This window comes from Rhineura floridana, chromosome 12 (assembly GCF_030035675.1).
Source record: "Rhineura floridana isolate rRhiFlo1 chromosome 12, rRhiFlo1.hap2, whole genome shotgun sequence".
Classification (NCBI taxonomy): domain Eukaryota; kingdom Metazoa; phylum Chordata; class Lepidosauria; order Squamata; family Rhineuridae; genus Rhineura; species Rhineura floridana.
Window position 1 is genome coordinate 28,568,951 of NC_084491.1, and position 21,370 is coordinate 28,590,320.

Consider the following 21,370-nt stretch of genomic DNA (forward strand, 5'->3'; position numbering starts at 1 on the left):
ACAACGGGCTAAAAGAACCACAGCCTGATTAAGACCACCTAGCGAGTTTATGGCTGTGGCAATACTTCAACCAGAGACTTCCTGGTTTACAGTTCAGGTTGCAATCCTAACCCCACTTACCTGGGAGTAAGTCCCAATGAATTCAACAGGACTTACTTTTAAACAGACATGATTAGGATTGCACTGTCAGTCTCATAGCCACCACATTCGCTCAGATTTGACATATGTCAAATAGGACACTGTGATGAAGGGTACATTCATAAATTACACAAATAAATGCATGAAAATAGGTGCTAGGTCAAACCTTCAGAAAAATCATAAAACAATCAGCAATAATACCCACACATCTCTTGGGAGCATCTGCCCGACGGGATGGCTACTCTACAGCAAAATGGAAATTCAGGGCACTTCAGGAGGAAATAAAGCTACACATTTCATTATTAAATTGATCTCAGAAACGCCCAGAAAAGGATGGATAAGGGTAAGAAGAGTGCAAGAGCACAGCAATGAGGCTACTGAAGTTAGAGAAAAAGGGGAGCGCAACCACAGCAAAGAAGAAGAATGGGAAGCAGGGGCGTTGAATTGCAGGGGTGGCTTCACAATTTAAAGGGTTTGGTTTGGATGAACAGCAGAGCAGGGGTTAGTAACAGCATGGGGAGGTAAACAGAAACAAAGGACTTGAACTGTGTGGTGGTCCTCCAAAGCAGAAAAGGACACTAGGATGTCAGTCATATCAACAAGGATAACATATAGAAGTAATGTCGATTAGGAGCTGCAATGAAGAGAGGGAGCAGAAGGTTTATAAAGGAAAGAGATTAAGTATTGTGTATAGAAGACCAGAGAGAAACAAGCCATGGAAAGGTGAGTAATTTTTTTAAAAAGCAGGGGGGAGGGGTTAGATCACCAGAGCAGAAAAGAATGAGAGGATGCAGGTCACAACTGTTGTAATCATTAAGGGTGTGTGTGTGTGTGAGTGAGAGACAGAGAGAGAGATCAATTTAATTCAGTGGGAAAGGTATAAGGTTACAAAAAGAGAGGATTTTTTTGGGGGGGGAGGCAGGCACAGAGGGGCCGAATCAAGTTGGACTGGGACCTGGGAGACAACGATTCAAATCCCCACTCAGCCATGAGGCTCACTCGGTGACCTTGGCAAATCACTGTCTCACAGCCTAACCTACCTCACAAGGTTGTTGTGAGGATAAAATGGAGGGGGGGGGAAACCTGTACACCACTCTTGAGCTTCTTGGAGGAAAGGTGGTGTGTAAGTGTAATTAATAATATAATCATCATCATCATCAAAGGAAACCCAGGAGCAACTGGAGCTTTTAATCAGGAAAAGAAGGACCGGGAAAGGGGTGGAGAAAAGAGCACTGGGGAAGGCGTCGGGGGGGGGATAAAGGTGTGTCGTCTTCCCTCTCCATATATCTATATAAGCCCTTCAATACTTGCCGGCCCAGGGCCCTCGGAGTCCGTGGTGGTGGCGGCGGCCCCGACCCCGGCAATTGACAAGCGATTGACAGGCCGCTTCGGCCACCACGAAAGGCTGAATAATCAACTCCTTGGGCAGCACCGGCCGGGAACCCACCGCGCAGGCGCACCCCACCAGCACCCCCCCCTCCTCTTCCCTGGATGACAAGGAGGCAGACGGCAGCTAACAAGGCAGCGCCTTTAAGAGCCAGTCCGAGTTTTACGGAGACGCGCATGCGCCCTTCCGAGGCTCTCCTGAGGCATAGAGCAAGCGCAGTAAGGGAAGAGAAGATGGAGGGTCCTTCGCGATTGGGAAGGATACAGTGTTGCTATGGAGACGCGCGTATTTATTCACTCTCGCAGACCACCCAGCTGTTTTTGCAATAAAGTAAAAATTAAGAAAAACATCGCAGGGTGTGTTTGTGGTTTATTTGGTGTGTGTGTTTCTTACGACTTTAAGACAGAGCCTGAAATCTAGACACACTTATCTGAGAGGAAGGCCGTTGAACTTAATGGGGCTTATTTCTTAGTAGATATGTATACAAGGATTGCACTCTTAAAATATTTCTTCCTCCACCCCCAACAAGCCAAGGCTGAGAACTACATTACTCTTATTTTGAAACCTGAAGTAAGCTATTTTAAAAAAAGAAGTGACAAAAAATAATCAGATGGCTTTGCAGTCCTTATTCCAAGGTTTTAAATCTAGAGAATTAAAAAGAAAAAGATAAGATCGCTACAATATAAGATAATACAATAGTCAATCTTTCCCTTTTACAGAAATAAATACAAGCCACTATTAAATCGAATCAAGCATTAGGCAATCAAATGTGACAGCACTAAGGCTGCAATCCAATACACACTTACCTTGGAGTAAGTATTGAATCCAATGGGGCTTACTTTTGAGAAGTTCTGAGTAGACATGTATTGGATTTCAGCCTACGGATTCAATTCTTTGTGAGACCAATTTATAATCAGTTGGTCTTTTCTGAGTAAGCACATATTGCATTGCACTGTAGTAATACTATGTTCACTTGACAGCATTTCCATCCATGGATCATGCTGAATGACAAAACACATGCCACGTACAAATAAAATATTCAGTTTCATGTCAGTCAGGGAATAGCATCCCATCTGTCATATCGGAGTCTTCATCACAAAAATAAATTAGAACCCCGATTTCATACCCAAGCGTATATGCAAGAGGGAGAGGCAGAAATCATTATTATTACTATCATTATTTCAGTCATGACAGAGGGTCCAAATATCATTAACTAACCCCTTCAGAATTCAATAAATATTTGTCCCCTGATTATTATTTTAAAGGATAATAAATCTGTGCATAGAGATTTCAAGCAGGTGCTGTAGCTGACACATCACTTCCAACAAAACAGCAACAGAAGGAGTTCCACGTTCCTACCTACATGTTTATAAGGCAAGAAAAGGCCCGTTTTTGTTTCTTTGTGCCAGATGCAGTCTCCCAGTCTAACCTAACTCACAGGGTTATTATGAGGATAAAATGGAGAGGGGAAGACCCATGTACACCGCCTTTGACCTCCAAATAAAATATGCAAGGTGGCTCACAATTATAGTAAAAATCAACAACATGAAGAACCATGTAGATTTGAAAAAGGAAGTGGGAAGTCCCAACTACAACATCCTTTTTTCATACTGTAGAAACATTTTATAATAACCTCTCTAAATTAATCCATATCAGCTCAAGACTAGCAGCTCTTAGTGTCCCAAAAGTTCTTGGGAGCATTGTTTTGGGAGCATTGTTTTAACTGGGACACACTCTGTAGGATGTTGATGATTTTCTACAATGTCAACACAACCTCATTACTGGTTGTGGTTATCCTGTAAACAGGAATCATCCTGAGATCATCATTTAATTATACCGCAAGAGGCCAGACTTTGCAAAGAGGATCCTGTCTGTTGACTGTGGGATGACAAGGAGACATTGCCTCATAACCTCCCTTCCTGTTCCCCAGGCCAGAAGCCACCAATTCTTTCAAGCAAGTAGCGTTTTTCAACACACAAATGCAACTCCAATGCTATATTCACTTTCTAGTTAGTAAGCCAGAGAAGATTAAAACTAAAAAATGATTGGTTTGATTTAAATTAGATTTTTAAACTTTTAAATTGGATTTTTTGAGGGAAAATGGAAATACTAAGTTTTTGATAAACAGCTTAATATTAATAAATAATCTGATTACATAAATAATCTGAATGAGGTAACCAGTAATGTTACTCATTGATTAAGTAGTGTACAGTATTGTGTATTAGGAAAATCAAATTATCTAAATTAATTATTCACCAACAGGCAAAAGAACCTTGAGGTTTAAGAATGTACCTATAGCCACCTGCCATCTCCAAGATGGAGAATGACATTTTTGTATGTTTGTTGGTATTCTTCTTACTTTGCTTCTTTCCTGTGTTACTACTGTTTCGACAGAGAATCCTTGCATGAGAGTGGCTGTATACTATAGTCAGCATGGATTTTTTGCATTCTGCAATGTTAAATCGAAAATACCCCCCATGCCATTCTGATGCTTCCCATATGCTCATTTTTTTAAAAAAAACCTTACAAATCGTATAGTCCTGAACTCACAAACGCTTGCTTAACAACCCCCTAAATTTTCATGGCGATACACAAAACAGTCAGAGAGAATCAAGAATTCAAAGCATAAAAAGACAGAGAAAAACCAGATCCCTTTTGGACTTTTTTCTGTCAGTTTTCATAATTCGTTGAAATTAATTAAAAATCAGCCATGTTTACAGAGTATCTGTAATCCTATTATTGACCTTGCCCCATACTCCGACCTTCATCTTCTGCAGTTTAAAAGTTTACGAAATGCTTGGCTGAGTTTCAATTAATTTAAGAAATTTTGCATTGAACTCAATGATAAGGCCAGGCATGCTCAGTAAGAACCAACTGTCAATGTTCTAAAAACTAGAGTCCCAGCTGCTGGGCTTGGCTAATCAGGAGGCCAACCCACACCAGACCTTTATTTCACTTCGGACAGTCATGGCTTCCCTCGAAGAATCCTGGGAAGTGTAGTTTGTGAAGGGGGCTAAGGAGAGACTCCTATTCCCCTGACAGAGCTCCAGTGGCCAGAGTGGTTTAACAGTCAGCCACTCTGATTGAAGCTCTGTGAGTGGAACAGGATGTCTCCTAGCAACTCTCAGGACCGTTCACTAATTACAATTCCCAGGATTCTTTGGGAGAAGCCATGACAGCCTACAGTAAAATAGGAGTCTGGTGTGGATGTGGCCAGGGACAGCCTTGGTTTAAATTTGGGTGGGAGGCCAGATGTGCCTGCTGTAGAATAAAAATGTGGGGGAAACCCTGAAAAGAATGATACTGTTCCCAATATTTTCCTTTTGGAAAGAGGCTTTCTCTCTGCCCAGTGCCCACCCATCCAATCTCCTCCTCGGTTGTTAAGCAAACATTTGAGTTCAGGACTATACGTTTTGTAAGGTTTTGTTTTGAAATGAGCTTATGGGAAGCATCAGAATGGCATGGGGTGTATTTTCAATTTAATGTTGTGGAATGTGAAAAATCCATGCTTGCTGTAGTATATAGCCACTCTCATGGCTGTATAATACAAAGTATCCCCTCAACAAATGTTTTGGTGGTTAGATTTGCACCATTCATTATGAAACTTATGAAATAGTATCCAACGATAACTTGATTTAAATCAGTTTTTTTCTGGCCAATTTAAATTATTGGTTTTAATAGGCTTGACAACCAATTATAAAATAGTCTGTTTTTGTTTCCTTGCTTCATGCTTCTTTTGTGTGATGTAGAATGATTGGTGGAGAGTGTTTGCACCTTGCTGAATTGAGGAGAGAGCACTTTGTGCTGTGCCAAGAGATTGGAAATGATGGTGCAGTATCTTGTTGCACTGAAGGACAGAAGACAATCATACAGACATTTACCCACACTTCCAAATTAAGCCAAATTAATGGATCACATCATCGTACTGTATTCTCAATTTGAGACAAGCTAATTCATTTTGAGGTATATGTATAATCAAACCCTGTCTTAAAGATATAAGACCAGGTTTAAGTTGCTGCTACTTGCCTATGGATACAGTAGGGCCCCACTTCCCGGCGCTCTGCTTCTCGGTGTTCTGCTAATGTGGCGGCTTTCCTCCCCTCTTTTAAAGCCGATTTTGCTGCTTTTGCAGCATTTTGCAGCATTTTTGTGCGATGTGCCCCATTAAAGTCAATGGGGTTCTGCTTTACGGCGATTTCCGCTTTACGACGGGGGTCCGGAACGGAACCCGCCATATAAGCAGACCCTACTGTAAATGTTTTGGCCTCTTATTGTAGAACAAAAAGAGCAGGTAGATCAAATTCACAGCCCTAAACCAGAGGCAAACCTTTCATTTCTTTTATGCATAAGCTACAGAAGCTACTGTTTGCTTTGGCATACACAAAAGTGTAATGGAAAATAGAAGCTTTTCCCAATTCGCTAGACAGGCGGAATTTTAAAATCCCAGATACTGTACCAAAACGGATCCTATCAAATGCTGGGATGAAGTAAGGAGGCAGATGAGCTGGATCTTGGGAACAGGCACAAAAGGCAAGTGAGTTATGAATAATAATAATAATAATAATAATAATAATAATAATAATATTTAATTTGTTTGTCGCCTATCTGGCAATTAGCCACTCTAGGCGACATACATTAAAAGAGATAAAATACAATAACAGATGTAATCACATTAATAACAATAGGTAAAATACTGGACAGTCATCAATACATATAAAAGCAATTATAATAACAACATACGATAAATGACAGAATCATGGTGATTTACCCAATGACCTCAAGAACAGTTCATGCCAAGAGAGGGACACACAAAGGAGCACAGACCCTAGTGGGTAGCGAAGAAGGGAAACAAAGTGCACACAGCTAGACTGGGTCGGTGCCAGAGGAAGGCCAGGTTGAGCCCTGGCTGAGGGCCCCCTCCTTAGGGTGGGTGGGTAGCACTCCCTTCCGTGATCCGCTGCAGTGTCGGCTCCTGACCCTGCTCCCAGGCACCCCCCCTACTGCCGCGCAGACCCACGATGCCTGCCTGCATGCCCCATCTACCTCTCCCTAAAGGGCTGATTTTTAAAAAAATATGTTTTTTTTATTATTTTTTTTAAGAAATCTTCAAAGCTTTTTAAAAATGTTTTTAAAGTCGTTTTATTTTAATGTATTTTAAAGTCTGTTTTTATGATGTTTTAAAGCGTTTTTAGTGCTTTTGTTTGACGTCCTGGGCTCCTGCTGGGAGGAAGGGGGGATATAAATCAAATAATAAATAAATAAATAAACAAACAAACATTTGATGATCAAACCGAGCTGGACAAGTTTCAGGCACCGGGCCAAGATCTTTTTATTTCCCCAGGTTTCTAGGTCTTGTTCATTATTTTAGTACTACACCATCACACTGTGTGAATAATGGAGTGTTCACTCCAGAACATACTTAAAGGCTTCCCTGTTGATGCATGTTGTTGGAGCAACCTGCCTTTCAAGGAAGCTTGCCTGTTATTACTGATCTTCGTTATTGAAGAAATTCTGATAAGTTTTCAAGAAATCCTATCGATTCCTAGAACACAGTCTGAAAAACTACAGAATATACCCATAGCCATACAGCAAATCTGTGTCAAAGGAGAAGGAAATTCTAGACGTCGTGGTACCTAGATTTGCAACTTGAATACTTGCTTAAGTAGGTTCTCTTGTACAGGTATCTCAGAGACTCTTAGGAGCACCAGAACAATACAAGCTGCCTTATACCTGGTCATCTAGACTATTATTATCGACATTAACTGGAACCTGCTCTCCATGGTTTCAGGTAGGGGTCTCTTGTATACTCAGTCCTACCTGGAGATTCTGGGGTTTGAGGCTGGGACCTTTGGCATGCAAAGTATGTGATGTACCACTGAGGTATGGCCCTTCCTGATTCAATATCAGACCATTTGTATTTATTTATTTTTGTTAGATTTCTTTATCCAATACATTGGTTTCAGATAACTAATGTACTGCATTTTCTTAGCAATACTAAATTAATTACATTATCCATTATCCACATCATGGACCACACTTGTGCTTACACCGAAGTAAGGCCCATTGTGTCCAATGGGGATTATCCTAAGTAAATTTGTTCAGGATTGCAACCTAAGAGCTTGGAAGGCAAAGGGGAATTTATGGTAGTCCTTTCAATTGTGAGCTAGGTAATCTCTACATCATGAAGTAATTAAGGCTGCAATCCAGTATATGTCTACACAGAAGTAAGCTCCGTTGGGTTCAATGGGACAAGGAAGCCCGCTAAAGAAAAGAAAAATAGCTGACAAGGTAAAGTAACTTAAACGAGAGACAAGCATTACTGGTGTACTCTCTAGAAGATTTAATTGGACACATAATGAGAATACATAATTCACTAGAAAAGACAATAATGCTGGGAAAAACAGAACGGAGTAGAAAAAGAGGAAGACCAAACAAGAGATGGATTGATTCCATAAAGGAAGCCACAGACCTGAACTTACAAGAACTGAACAGGGTGGTTCATGACAGATGCTAATGGAGGTCGCCGATTCATAGGGTCGTTATAAGTCGAAATCGACTTAGAGACGCATAATTTATATGCTGCTGCCACATGTACCCATGGATTTTCGAACACAGCTCTGTAACGCGTAAAACCTGCCTCCTGGCAGTGCCTGAGATACAACTTCGTTTCGCTCTCATCCAAAATAAAAATAAAAGAAGCAGTCATTTCTTCCTATCCCCGCACCCAGAATTAGACAGTATGGAAACCGACCTCTTGTTTGCAGCCCCTCTTTCTCTGGGTTCACTCTTACCTCCAGAGACTCTCCAAACTGACCTCATCCAGATTGCCACACACCTGTCAGTCTCTACCGTTTGGTGCCGGTGTATAAATTCCGTGGCTACCGGTCCTAGTGGATACAAACAGTTCCCCTGGCCGAGGCTCAGGTCATCTTTGTGCGCAGCAAACACCCTCTGGGAAACGTAGTTCTGAACCTTCCTTTGCTCGGCATAACAGGCGGGTGAGTCCATGGCACCGCCTTGGAGGGACTGCAGAGGGCACTCTGGGAGCTGTAGTCCTAATGGAGGGGGTGCTCTTTTCTCGGCGTCCAATGAGAAATGCTCTGTGCCTGAGGCCACTCCCCCAAGATCATAGTCACGTCCCCATGTCCGCTGCACCGACCGAGAGGTGGTATCGTCTGCTTGCGGAGCTTCCACAGTTGCTGTATGAACCCCCCCCCACTCTTCCATAAAGCATGCATTAAAAGAGGAGGATCCTCCGTTTAGGCTCTAGGCCTCTGCTCACCTCCTGGGGGGCAGATCCCACTGAACTTAGTGGGACTTACTTCTGAGTAGGCATGCACAAATGCGTGCTGTTAGCCTACTTGTCCATAGGGCAGGGTAGTTCTCAGATTGTAAATGTGGAGGTGTTTAATGTAATGTATGTGGAGGTGCATAATGATGTACAGAAATATCGGAAGGTAGATGGGGGGGATAGTCTGAACAATGGTTTGTGCTTGTGTTATGGCCTGGCTAGAGTGACAGCCAGTATTAATCTAAGTGCCAGCATGCTGAGGTGGTTAGAGTGCTGGACTTGGAATCACAGGACCCAGGTTTAAATTGGCACTCAGCCATAGACCCCTAGCGTAGTGGCAAATTCAGAAGTGCAGTGTCCCTTCATGATCGTCAAACACCACCACCTCTTTTTTGCTGCTGTATTGAGAATGAGATCCTTCTTAATGCCTTCTCCCACAACTACAGACATCCCTAGGAGCCAATAAGCATGAAAGGTGAGTAGCTGAGAAGTCTTCCCAGTGGTTGACTCATCTCCTTTCACTCTGATTGGCTCCAATCAGCAGGAAAGGACAAAAAATGCATGTTAGAAGACTCTTCTCAGTGGCTAACACTCCCCTTCAGGCTGGTTGGCTGGCAGGATGCTAGAGATGTTGGGACCCTGCTCCCAAAACAGTATGACTCTAAGATCCCCCAAGACCCCAGATGACCGTGAAGTTTTCAGCCCTATCTCCTTCACAGAGTTGTGATATGTATGTGTGTGGACAGTCATATATGTTGCCTTGCACTCCTTGGAGGAAAGGTGCGATTTATCTCATTTATGAGATGTATAAATAACATGAAAAGACTTAAGATGGCCTAACTCGGGTATTCAATGTGGCATCCTCCATATGTTTTGGACTTCCACTTCTATCAATCCTAACTATTGGCCGTGCTAGCTGGGAGCAGGGCTGATCGTGGGAATTATTGTCCAAAGTATGGAGGACACCATGTTGGCTACCCCAGCTTTAACAATTATGTGTAAGTTCACTGGTACACTCAGCTAGTTTTCTTCTTCCTGATACACTGTACTCTCAGAGCCAAATTAACAGCAGGAGATCCATTGGTTTTAGATTCAGATCAGCTCCACTCATGTTGAAAGTGTGAAGTGATTCTGACATAAGAAACATGTAAGATTCTGATATTAGAAACTCCATCAGCTTATCGCCTTCTCCCCTACACAGAAGCATGCCGTATTGCAACATATTGTTGTGGGAGCCCCCATGTTCCCTGTATTTTCAAAATTCAGAAGTGAGTGTCACTCCTTTTGTAGCCAAAATGCCATCATCCACAGACAACAGGGAAGTAACAACAGGCTTGCGGGAGCCCCAGGGTTTGCAGAAGTACAAAAACTCTTTAGTGGGGGAAGAGCTCAGTAAGGACTGAGTATGCTCTGTGAACACATAATGCTTCCTATCTGTTGCAGGGAGGGGAATGGAAAATTAGATGGAAGTGGGGAATGTAATGGAGTTATCTTGGAACTGAACAGGCTGGAACTGAACAAGAACACTCCAAACTACAACAAGTAGAAGCTCTACTTACGTTTAAAGAGACGTTGGAAATCAGCATTTTCCAGATCTGTGTGAATTTTCCCATTGGGGATCTGGATAACAGCCTGGCCATCCCAGGAAGCAGAGCTTTAGACCTACGGCTGTCACTAGGAATTGGTAAATATTGCTGCCAAGGCTGCTTGTTTCTAAAGGAGTAAATCCTATCAAAGGCTGTTGTAAACCTGTTTAGGATTACACTGCTTGTTTGATTTGAATTATTGAACCAATAAAACTTTCATTTGTTTTGGCTGTTAATCATGCTAGTGTATTGTGTGTCCAACTGGTTGATTTGAATAAGACACAAAAGAGGTGGTGTGCCCACAGTTTGGAGTAAGTAACAAGTACACAGCTTCCTTTATATAGTGTTCCATATGGAAATGCAAGTGGCTTAGGACAGGAGATAGGGTAGGGATGGGGAAACTGGCCCTCTAGATATTGTTGGACTACATCTCACATCACCCCCAGATCATTCGCCATGCTGGCTGGGGCGGGTGGGAGTTGGAGTCCAGCAACATCTGGAAGGTCACACTTCAACAACCTTAATATAAACAGAACTTTAAAATGAACAATAACCATTCTGTCACAGAGAGCCAGTGTGGTGTAGTGGTTAAGGTGTTGGACTACAACCAGGGAGACCAGGGTTTGAATCCCCACACAGCCAAGAAGCTCGCTGGGTGACCTTGGGCCAGTGACTGCCTCTCAGCCTCAGAGGAAGGCAATGGTAAACCCCCTCTGAATACCGCTTACCATGAAAACCGTATTCATAGGGTCGCCATAAGTCGGGATTGACTTGAAGGCAGTCCATTTCCATTTTTCCACAGAGGGCAACTCCTAGTCACTGTTACTATAATTGGGAGAGGGGACTCTCTGTGGCAGGAGAAAGAATTCAAAAACATCAGAGACATTTGGGACTTTTGCAGATAAGTTTGTGAACGCCCTCTGACATCTCCATCAGAAATTTTTTGTTTCCCTTAATAGCTGCAATCCTAACACCTGGGAGTGAGACCCACTGAATTCAATAGGACTTACTTCTGATTGAATAGATGTGATTAGGATTGCTCTGTTAGCTACTTGATAGGCATAAGATAATTTGTATGACCATTCTAAACAGTGCATGCATTCTTATTAACCATGATATTTTTCTTTTCTTTTTCACTGAGTTTCTCATTTTCAGTTTCAAGTTTGCCTGATCAGAGAGGTGTAGGCATATCCTTCACAAAAGGGAATCAAATTCAGTTAAAAAACAACTTGATTTAACACAGTGTACTAAGGACTGTCCATGTTCACTCAAGCTCCAAAATGCCAGGAAATTACAACTAAGGTTCATGCCCTTAACAGATGTGTTATTTAGATATGATATGGTACCCTATGATGTGGTTAGTTCAAGCTTCGCCACTACCTTGGAGGTGGATGACTGTCAGTGGCAGAGGAGTGGACCTAGGTCCCAGATTTATCTGTTCACTGGAATAGATGCATGGAGTCCATGAAGCTACAATTCCACATTACAAGTACCCAACTGGTGACAAATACCACCCACAAAGAATGATATAGTTGGAAGGGACTTTAAAGGACATCTAGTCCAACCCCACACTACTGGTACATCTCCAATGGTGTCTCACCCAAAGGAGAACAAACCTGGCAGTACTTGGATACTTCTCACCATTCATGATAGTGGGGAGCATTCAACAATATTTAAATACCAAGAAAACGACTCCAGTAATAAGGAAGAGAGACAGCATAATGGCCACTAATGGAGACAGCTCAAGACTTCTTTCAAAACAAATCACACAGAAGTTTGTGCTTATTTAATGGCAACAAGAATTTGTGCACGGGGAAAAAATGATGTGGAACACAAACAGTGACAGATAGCAGGTTGGTTTCCAGGCCTGGCCTCCAAGAGGTCTTCTGTATCTTTAAAAGTTGTGCAGGGAGAAGGGAGAATTCCACCTTGTGATTTTCCCCCATTACAGTGGTGCAAGAACACCTGCACTTGGCTGACTTTCCCTTCTCTTAAAGATACAGGATCAGTCTCGGGCCCTGAACCTGGCAACCCCACGGGTGAACTATTACTGCTTCCTTGCACAAGAATCAGTGGCAAATTACATCAAGAATGACTGTTCGGGATTCACAGTCCCTTTCTTATGCCTCAAAAGCTTTCAGGTAGTGCATTGCTATGAACACTTTATACTACTTGCTGAAGTACAGTATTTGATTAGACGACACATCACTGCCTGAAGATGCTCTGGCTCCCACAGAGAAACAATGGGGCAAGAACAGGAAAAAGTGGCAAGAGAATAATATCCAGGATGTAAAATTCACAGGATGCCAAGGTGTGAGTTTACTGGAGCACATGCAGAAGATTCCAGAAGAGACCAAAGCCTCAAAACCGCAACTTATCTTGGTGCCTTTGTTTTATGGGACCTGCCAATATACTGGCAAGTTTGCAAATGCTGTAGGACAAGGGTTGGTCTGAATGGCTCAGGGTTGCTCTGAGAAAATAAACACAGGGAGACAATAAAATAAGGATCACGACATTAAAGTTGCCTAGAAAAGGACAAGGGTTGGGGGAAGATGCATGGGTTAAAAGAAGCTCCCTTTCCAACATATAATGGAGTATGTCAGGTTTGGTTAAAGGCAGATCCATAGAAATCTGCAGTGTAAGGAAATTATAGCATCATTTTGTGTTATTTTGTTCATTTTGTACTTCGCCCAGAGTGGCTGGATGGCCAGCCAGATGGGCGACTAAGAAATCCAATAAATTAAATTAAATTAAATCTTTAGCAACTACCCTTTCAAGGCTAGGTTGGCCTAGCACCTAATGCCTGTAAATGCCTCTTTGTTCTGGCATTATAAAACTCATGTTCTATGTTTCCCCTGCATTTCCTTCCAGTTCAGGCCCCACCTGGACTATGCATTTAAAGCAGTATCATACCCCTTTAAACAGCCATGGCTTCCCCCAGAGCTACAATTCTCAGTGTTCCCTGAAAAGAAGGGAAGCTATAGCTCTGTGAGGCAATGGTGATCTCCTAATAACTCTCAGCACCCTTAACAAACTACTGCTCCCAGGATTCTTTGAGAAAGCCATCACTGTTTATAATGGTATGATACCACTTTAAACATACAGTGTGGATGGGGCCATAGTTTGAAAACCTAACGACAGGATTTGTCTTTTTATTTATTTCTTGTTGAGCTTATGTTAGCTGTTAAGCACAATTGTCTTCCTGTCTGATCAGAAATCCAGGACCAAAAAAGTCTATATTTGGGACTAAAAACAACATGTTTCCACTTTACCTGTTAAAATCTGCATGTCTTTTTGCATTCATCTTCACTGTGGAAATTATTTGCATTGCCACCACAGCCAGTATAAGTGTATGTTTCACATTTCCTGCTCTCTTGGTTATAATAATAACGAGTAATTTGTTTTGAGCAATACCCAGGATCTTTAGGGATTTTACATACTATGGGCATTTCTGTAGGGAAAACAACAATGATTGACAAGGAAATTTATAATAAAATAAACTGAAACTCGGGCCCTTTTCAGACATTAATCTGTGTAGAACGGGACTGGGAAACCTGTGGCCCTCCAGCAGGGATAGAAGGATCTGTCAGTTTCATTTCTTTCAGTTTCTCCTTTCCCCAATCTTAAATTCAGTTCTCCACATTTCTGCAGCAATTTGTGGATCCTCATGAAAATTCTTCAACATTTTTGTACGATAAACATGCATGTAGTTTTGACTGGCATGCACAGTTTCTTTAAGTAACTTCCCCTAATACAATGCATTTGTGTATGTTATTTTCACTAATATATTCATTTTTTGCACACTTTCCCCTAAGCTGTGCATTTTTGTAAACATTGGTTGGAAAACTGAATTGCAGAATTCAGGCAAGTGGGAATTCCAAGGAGGGCTGTGTTTCAGCTCTCATCTTGTTTTGGAAAGTGCCAGTTTGATAGATTCAGCTTTAAATGCGAATGGGATCATATTTCTCCTCCATCCCAACGATCTAGATGTTCTTGGAGTACAACTCCCATCATCCCTGACAGTTGCCCGTGAAGGCAGGGGTTGGTGGGAGTCAGAGTCCCAACAACATCAGGAGGGCCATAGGTTCCCAGTCCCTTGTATAGAATAAACACATGTAGACAGGACCCAGACTAACAAAACTTTGACCCACCCCAGACTATTCTGCTTTGGCTAGCCAATGAAAATGTTACACAACCATTCTAGTGCCACCTTGTGGCTGAGATAACAGCTTAACCTTCTGCCTCTGTTGGTGGTTGCCCATGACTCAGATGCATGGCTTGTAACTACTAGAACCCACACATTCAGTGTTGTGGGTCAAAGCCTGCAGTTCTCCCTCTCAACTGAGGCTGTGTACACACTATACCTTAAAAGCACCCCCAAAAGGATTGTGGGAACTGTAGTTTATTAAGGGTGCTAGGAATTGTAGCTCTGTGAGGGGTAAACAACAGTTCCCAGGATTCTTTTCAGGGTGTGTGTGTGCTGTAAATGTATAGAGTTATGCAGTCTGAGATTCGATAGGTACCTTCCTTACTGCATTTTAGGCACACGACAAATACTCTTTTATTCCAGCTGGCGTTTCACTGCAGTGTTCAGGTTTCTGTTTGGTTTTATGATTAATTTTTATTGTTTTATTCTCTGTATATTTTTATGCACACCATTTAGAAATGCTAATGACTGCACATTATATAAATGCCTAACATAAAATAAGATAAAATAAAATAAATATACTATGAAGAAGAAATACTATTTTCCCCTATACAACTGTTTGATGTTCTTGTATGTTTTTCCAACTGTTTGATGGTGCTCTTATATTATTTAGTATTATATCTTTTTATTTACTATTTTATATTGCCTTTCAGTCATATTCCCAAGAGAGCTGGTGTAGTGTAATGGTTTGGGTATTGGCATATGACCTGGGAGACCAGGTGTCAAATCCCCACTCAGCCATGAAGCTCACTGGGTGACCCTGGGCCAGTCAGTGCCTCTCAGCCTAACCTACCTCACAGGGTTGTTGTGAGGAGAAAATGGGGGGGGGAACCAAGTACACCACCCTGAGCTCCTTGGAGGAAAGCCAGGATATACATGTAATAAATAAAGTAATTTACAAAAAAAATTAAAAGGTGAACCCATCGTTATTATTAGCTGTTCGACACGATTTCCTTTCTGCCTGATCAAAAACACAAACTACTGAACTTGTACTTTAAGACTAATAAAAAGCGTGTCAGAGGTTTGACCTATGTGGGTGAAAAACCTTTCTGCTGGAACTTGAGAGGTTTTTCACCTGAGTAACGAGGTCAAATTTCCACCTTACCTCCTGCATGGGTACACCTCTTGTTGCATTCTTCGACAGTGTAAAATCTGTTTCCATTGCCCATGCAGCCACCATAAACAAATTTTTCACATTCATTGTGAACCATATTATAGTAATAGCGGGTGTGGATTGCGTGGCACATCCCCTTTTTGGGGGGCAGCTTGCATATTAAAGGCATGTGTTCTGGAGTGAAACAGAAAAGCAACATGGATGATAAAGCATGATCTCTTTTTTAAAACACAAACCATTCTCAGGTGTTCTGCAATCTAGACCAGGGGTAGCCAAGACTGTGCCCTCCCAACATAGTTCAACGTGAACTCCCATCAGCATAGCCAGCGGTCAGGAATGGTGGAAGTTGCAGCTCAACAACTGCTGGAGGGCAGCACATTGGCTACCCTGGTCTAGAATGAGCATGCTTTGGGGGAGGGATAGGATCCTCCTCTGACCTACTTGGATTTGTTTGAACATAGGAGGCACCTGCGTATCAGTTAAGTTAGGGCAGAATCCTCTGTACAAACATTCATTTCTACATATTCTCCAACGCATCAAGGTTCACGTAAGAAACTGTGATAGAAACTGAAGGCCCGTCCATACAACTGTATAATCAATTACAGAAAACGTGGATTTTGTGGTTTGGTATGGATGGGCCCAGAGAATGCCAAAGCTAGCAACTTAGGGTAGAGACACACTTACTATTCTGGTGGTCCAGTGCATCTCCGCCTCTCTTTTCTGAAAAACTAGTCAGTCTTTCCCAGCTATGCCCGCCAGGGTACCTGGTTCAGTATCAGGGTAGACCTGAGGGTTGGGGAGGGGGGGGTTGCTGTGGTCTATAGGACCTCCATTTCCCTCTGCAAGCAACCTGTCCATGTAACTACTGGTCTGGAGTGTTTGCACCTTGTGTTGGATCAGTGGGACAGACTGGGGATTCTGTTGGTGTACCGCCCACCCCACTGCCCAACAGACTCCCTAGCTGAGCTGACGGAGGTGGTCTCGGGTGTACTGTTGAGATCCCCCAGACTGTTGGTTCTGGGGGATGTCAACATCCATGCCGAGGCCACCTTATCCAGGGCGGCTCAGGATTTCATGGTCTCCGTGACAACCATGGGACTGTCCCAATATGCCATTGGCCCAACACATGTAGCAGGGCATACTCTAGACTTGGTTTTTGCAACTGGACATGGAGTTGGTGATCTGAATGTGGGGGGCCTTACATCAGTCCTTCTGTCATGGACAGATCACTGCTTGCTGAAGTTTAGATTTACAGTGGCTTTTCCCCTCTGCAAGGGTGGGGGACCTATTAAGTTGGTCCGCGCCCCCAGAGACTAATGGATCCAGATGGTTTCCAAAGGGCTCTGGGGAGTTTTCCGGCTGATAGGGCTGGCGCTCCCATCGAAACCCTGGTTGAACTGTGGAATACAGAAATGACCCAGGTGGTTGACATGATTGCTCCTGAGCGCCCTCTCCTGTGTAGAGCTCATACGGCTCCATGGTATACCCCAGAGCTGAGAGCGATGAAACAATATTGGAGACAGCTTGAGTGCAGATGGAGATGAACTCCTAGTGGATGCAATTATACACTGGTAAGTGCCTATGGTAAGCTGTATTTAGGGGCAGTAAGGGCAGCAAAAAAACAATATTTTGCTGCCACTATCAAATCATCACTCTACCACCCAGCGGAGCTCTTCAGAATTGTCCGGGGGCTATTACACTCTGGTCCCAGGGACATGGTAGAACCATCTGAGGCCGCTGTAATGAATTTGCTACGCACTTCCAGGATAAAATCTTTAGCATCCGCCAGGACTTAGACTCCAGTGTTATAGCAGGTGAATCAAGTGAGGTATCCAGAGCACACAGCCTTGTCCCGATTTCTTGGATGAGTTTCAGTTGGTGCAGCTTGAGGACGTTGACAAGGTGCTTGGACAGGTTTGTGCAACCGCTTCTGTGCTGGATCCTTGCCCTTCTTGGCTAATAAAAGCTAGCAGGGATGGAACAGCCGGCTGGGCCAGGGAAGTGATTAATGCCTCTCTATGAGAGGGGATGGTCCCTGGCTGCCTGAAAGAGGCAGTAGTGAGACCACTCCTGAAGAGACCCTCCCTGGACCCAGAAAATCTTAATAATTATAGGCTGGTGGCAAATGTTCCATTCCTGGGCAAAGTCCTTGAACAAGTGGTGGCAGGCCAGCTCCAGACACTCTTGGATGAGACCAATTATCTGGATCCATTTCAGTCAGGTTTCAGGCCTGGTTTTGGCATGGAAACAGCCTTCGTCACCCTGTATGATGACCTCTGTCAGGAGAGAGACAGGGAGTGTGACTCTGTTGATTCTCCTTGATCTCTCAGCAGCTTTCGATACCATCAACCATAGTATCCTTCTGGGACGACTGGCTGAGTTGGGAGTGGGAGGTACTGCATGGCAGTGGTTCCACTCCTACTTGGCGGGTCAGCTCCAGAAGGTGGTGCTTGGGGAACATTGCTCGGCACCCTGGACTCTCCAGTATGGGGTTCTGCAGGGGTCAGTTCTGTCCCCCATGCTGTTCAACAGATTCAAAGTGCTGGTTTTAACCTATAAAGCCTTTCACGGCTTGGGACCACAATACCTTATGGAACACCTCTCCTGACACAAACACACTCATACACTATGCTCAACATCCAGGGGCCACATGCCAGTGCTGGACATGGCCAAACGTGGATGGAGAAATGGGTGTAAATATTCCCTTCAAATAGTGGGTTTCTACACACCCTCACATATTTCTAGCCTCCCTCCAAGCAAGCAGGAGGCATGATCAGACTTTAAGGACACATTGCAGCCAGGCAAAAACCAGGGGTGTAGTCGTCCAGGGTCTCAGAGGATCTCACAACCCTTACTTTTTTGGGAGCAGGGTCCCAGCAGGGTCCCTATGCTTCCAGCATCCTACAAGCGAAACAGCATGACAGGAGTGTGTTCATCACTGAGAAGAGTCTTCGAACCTGCTTCCTTCTCCTCTCCTGCTGATTGGAGCCGATCAGAGTGAAAGGAGGTGAGTCCGCCACTGAGAAAACTCTTTTCAGCAGCTAATTCCCCCCTTTCATGCAGATTGTCTCCTAAGGATGTCTGCTGTTGTGGGAGAAGGCATTAACAACTCAGTAGCCAAAAAGGGTGTGTGTGGCTGTGACTACCATGAAGGGACCCTGCCCTTCTGAATTTGCCACTACACTACTGGTAAAAACACTCAAGGAAAGTGGGAAGCAGGGCTGGTGAGGGTGGTGACCTGTGGAGAGGCTATGGCTAAGGAAGATTCACAGGGGTCAGACAGAGAGGGTTGGAGGGCCACATTTGGCCCCCAAGTTCCCCAGCCCTGGACTGGATCTAACCTAATATCTTTTTGACAAAACTCTTTGTTGCATGCCACACACACAAACACACCTGTGTTTAGTTGTTAACTATGATTTGGTTCCTCTGCATGGTCCAATGTTAGCCATAGAGTATTATTGCCTTGATGTCTAATCCGAAATCCCATACCGCTCAGGCCTTGATGCATTGAGGCTAAAAGAAATCAGTACATTGAGGCTTAAAAAACCCAAAAAACTTACCAGTTGAAAGTGTGCACATCTGTTTGCAATCACTGATCGTGCGGAATCTATTTCCATTGCCATAGCAGCCACCATAAACAAACTTTTCACACTCTTTGGTCTCGAGGTTAAAGTAATAGCGAGTATAATATCCGTTGCACTTCCCCTTATCATAGGGCAGTTTGCATATTGTCCGCAAAGCTTCTGGGGGGTGGGTAAGAGTGACAGAGAAAACAACATGTATATTTAATATACATTTTCTGAAACACAAGCTCTTTTCAGGTACCCATCTGTCTAGAATGAACATTCGTTTGGGGAGGTGGGAGAAGACTCTTCCCCTGACCTATTCACAGACATTGGAACAGGGTCTGGGGGCCACACTCCCTTGTAGGGATGGGGAAGAAATTTGATTTGCATTTAAGGTTAAGTCTATCAAATCCACACTTTCCAAAACAATATGAGAACCAACACACAGCCATCCTTTGTGCTCATCCAAATTTTGTGACACAGTTCTCCAACCAAGGAATGTTTTTTAAAAAGGCATATATTTGGGGAAAGTGTGCATAAAAATGCATATATTACTGAAAATAACATACAAAAATGCATTACACTAAAAGAAATTGCTTGCAAAAGCGTGTGCATTTGGTCAAAACTACATACAAAAAAATTGTTAGGAAAAATTCTTACTAAAATGCTGAAGAATTTTCATGAGGATTTTTTTAAAAAATTACAAATTGCTGCAGAAATGTGGAGAACTGCATTTCAGAGTGGAAAAAGGAGAAACTGAGAGAGTAACGAAACTGATAGATCCTTCCATCCCTACTACCTTGTGGGCAACCTTTGGGGAAAGGGGCATGCCAATGATGGGAGGGCAACAGATGTGAGTCTTACCTTTGTAATAGAAGCTACAGGCTGGCCATGCAAAAGCCAGAGGTTCGAACATGTACATCTCTCCATAGAGGCAAACTAGTGTAGGCTACTGAGATGTATGTGTCTGGTATTTTCCACAAAGACAGAACTGAAATAACCAGTAATGGGTTAAAACTGTGCAGGCAGTCCAAGGACACAGACTGCAGCTGTACAGAGCTGGAAAGGCATAAAGCCTTGAAACTGAAACCACTTGGTGTGGGGGTGTTTAGTATGCTAGGAGAGCTAGGAAGAATTCATGTCTGTAAAATTCCTGTCAGTAAAGACTCTTAAAACTTATAACTGTCTGAGTGTGCGTTGCTATCTTTCTGCTGGGTTCTGGGTGCCTGGCACAAACGTGCAAACGCCGGCAGTCAATACACCGCTGCAACAACTAGAGGCCTTATTACAGTTCAAGGATTCAGCTGGAGCTGGGCCAGTGAGAGATGTGCAGCCTGGGGAGGACTGTTGGCCTGTGTGAAGAGTCCCGAAGCCACATTTGGCACCTGGGTCTGAGGTGCCCCAGCCCTGCACTAGAATGCAGGAAGTGCCTATGCATCCAGATTTGGGGAGGGCGTTTTCCTGAGTGGGGCCTTTCCTCTTCGCCATTGTCACTGCGGCTTATTTGTTTGCCCAGTCCCTCTGGGCCCAGTGGGTTGTAGTCAATTAAGTCCTACTCAGAGTGGACCCAATGAAATGAATGAACCGAAGTTAGTCATGTCCATTAACTTCAACGGGTCTACTCTGAGGAGGACTAGCACTGGATACCACCCACTGTCTTTAACAGGGTAGTCAACATGGCATCCTCCAGATGTTGTGGACTACATCTGCCATCAACCCTGACCAATGGCTAAGTTGGCTGGGGCTTAGGGTTGCCAGGTTCAGGGCCTGAGACTGATCCTGTATCTTTAGGAGAAGAGCAAGTCAACCAAGTGCAGGTGTTCTTGCAACACTGTAATGGGAAAAACCACAATTCTCCCTTCCCCCTGCACAACTTTTAAAGATACAGAAGACCTCTTGGAGGCCAGGCCTGGAAATCAACCTGCTATCTGTCACTGTTAGTGTTCCACATAATTTTTTCCCCGTGCACAAATTCTTGTTGCCATTAAATTGTTGCCGTGAACAAATTCTTGTTGCCATTAAATAAGCACAAACTTCTGTGTGATTTGTTTTGAAAGAAGTCTTGAGCTGTCTCCATTAGT

General features: G+C 43.4%; 3 protein-coding genes across 5 annotated transcripts in view; 1 reads left to right on the forward strand and 2 right to left on the reverse strand.

The window, feature by feature from the left end:
- Positions 1 to 8,538, reverse strand: part of EI24 (EI24 autophagy associated transmembrane protein) — a 29,308-nt gene extending 20,770 nt beyond the window's left edge. The window contains exon 1 of one of the 2 annotated variants that reach the window (XM_061593168.1): positions 8,361 to 8,538. The gene's annotated coding sequence lies outside the window, so the exon portion shown is untranslated. Of the gene's footprint in view, positions 1 to 8,316 lie in introns of both variants that reach the window. The other variant, XM_061593167.1, reaches the window with a different exon arrangement.
- On the forward strand, positions 759 to 12,497 carry LOC133368771 (uncharacterized). Its single transcript, XM_061593385.1, has 5 exons — positions 759 to 861; positions 1,458 to 1,592; positions 8,417 to 8,523; positions 10,323 to 10,500; positions 12,400 to 12,497. The coding sequence occupies exons 1-5, from the start codon at positions 759 to 761 to the stop codon at positions 12,495 to 12,497; spliced, it is 621 nt and encodes a 206-aa protein (XP_061449369.1).
- On the reverse strand, positions 12,185 to 20,507 carry LOC133368671 (BPTI/Kunitz domain-containing protein-like). 2 transcript variants are annotated; one of them, XM_061593169.1, is made up of 5 exons: positions 20,154 to 20,507; positions 19,284 to 19,466; positions 15,715 to 15,897; positions 13,675 to 13,853; positions 12,185 to 12,872 (listed from the first exon to the last, which is right to left on the reverse strand). In XM_061593169.1, the coding sequence occupies exons 1-4, from the start codon at positions 20,209 to 20,211 to the stop codon at positions 13,678 to 13,680; spliced, it is 600 nt and encodes a 199-aa protein (XP_061449153.1). In that variant the 5' UTR covers positions 20,212 to 20,507; the 3' UTR covers positions 12,185 to 12,872; positions 13,675 to 13,677. The 2 variants fall into 2 exon arrangements, with proteins under 2 accessions (XP_061449153.1, XP_061449154.1); XM_061593170.1 differs by lacking the exon at positions 13,675 to 13,853.
- Positions 20,508 to 21,370: the final 863 nt, after the last annotated feature.

Excerpts from the sequence above, each read along its gene's own strand:
- LOC133368771 (XM_061593385.1), top strand. The coding sequence starts at position 759 with ATGTCGATTAGGAGCTGCAATGAAGAGAGGGAGCAGAAGGTTTATAAA. Across the intron at positions 8,524-10,322 it reads TTGCTCGGCATAACAGGCGG|GCTGGAACTGAACAAGAACA; the intron begins GTGAGTCCATGG and ends GGAACTGAACAG. Across the intron at positions 10,501-12,399 it reads ACGGCTGTCACTAGGAATTG|ATACAGGATCAGTCTCGGGC; the intron begins GTAAATATTGCT and ends CTTCTCTTAAAG.
- LOC133368671 (XM_061593169.1), bottom strand. The coding sequence starts at position 20,211 with ATGTACATGTTCGAACCTCTGGCTTTTGCATGGCCAGCCTGTAGCTTC. Across the intron at positions 15,898-19,283 it reads GATGTGCACACTTTCAACTG|AACACATGCCTTTAATATGC; the intron begins GTAAGTTTTTTG and ends GTTTCACTCCAG. Across the intron at positions 13,854-15,714 it reads GAGGTGTACCCATGCAGGAG|AAATGCCCATAGTATGTAAA; the intron begins GTAAGGTGGAAA and ends TTTTCCCTACAG.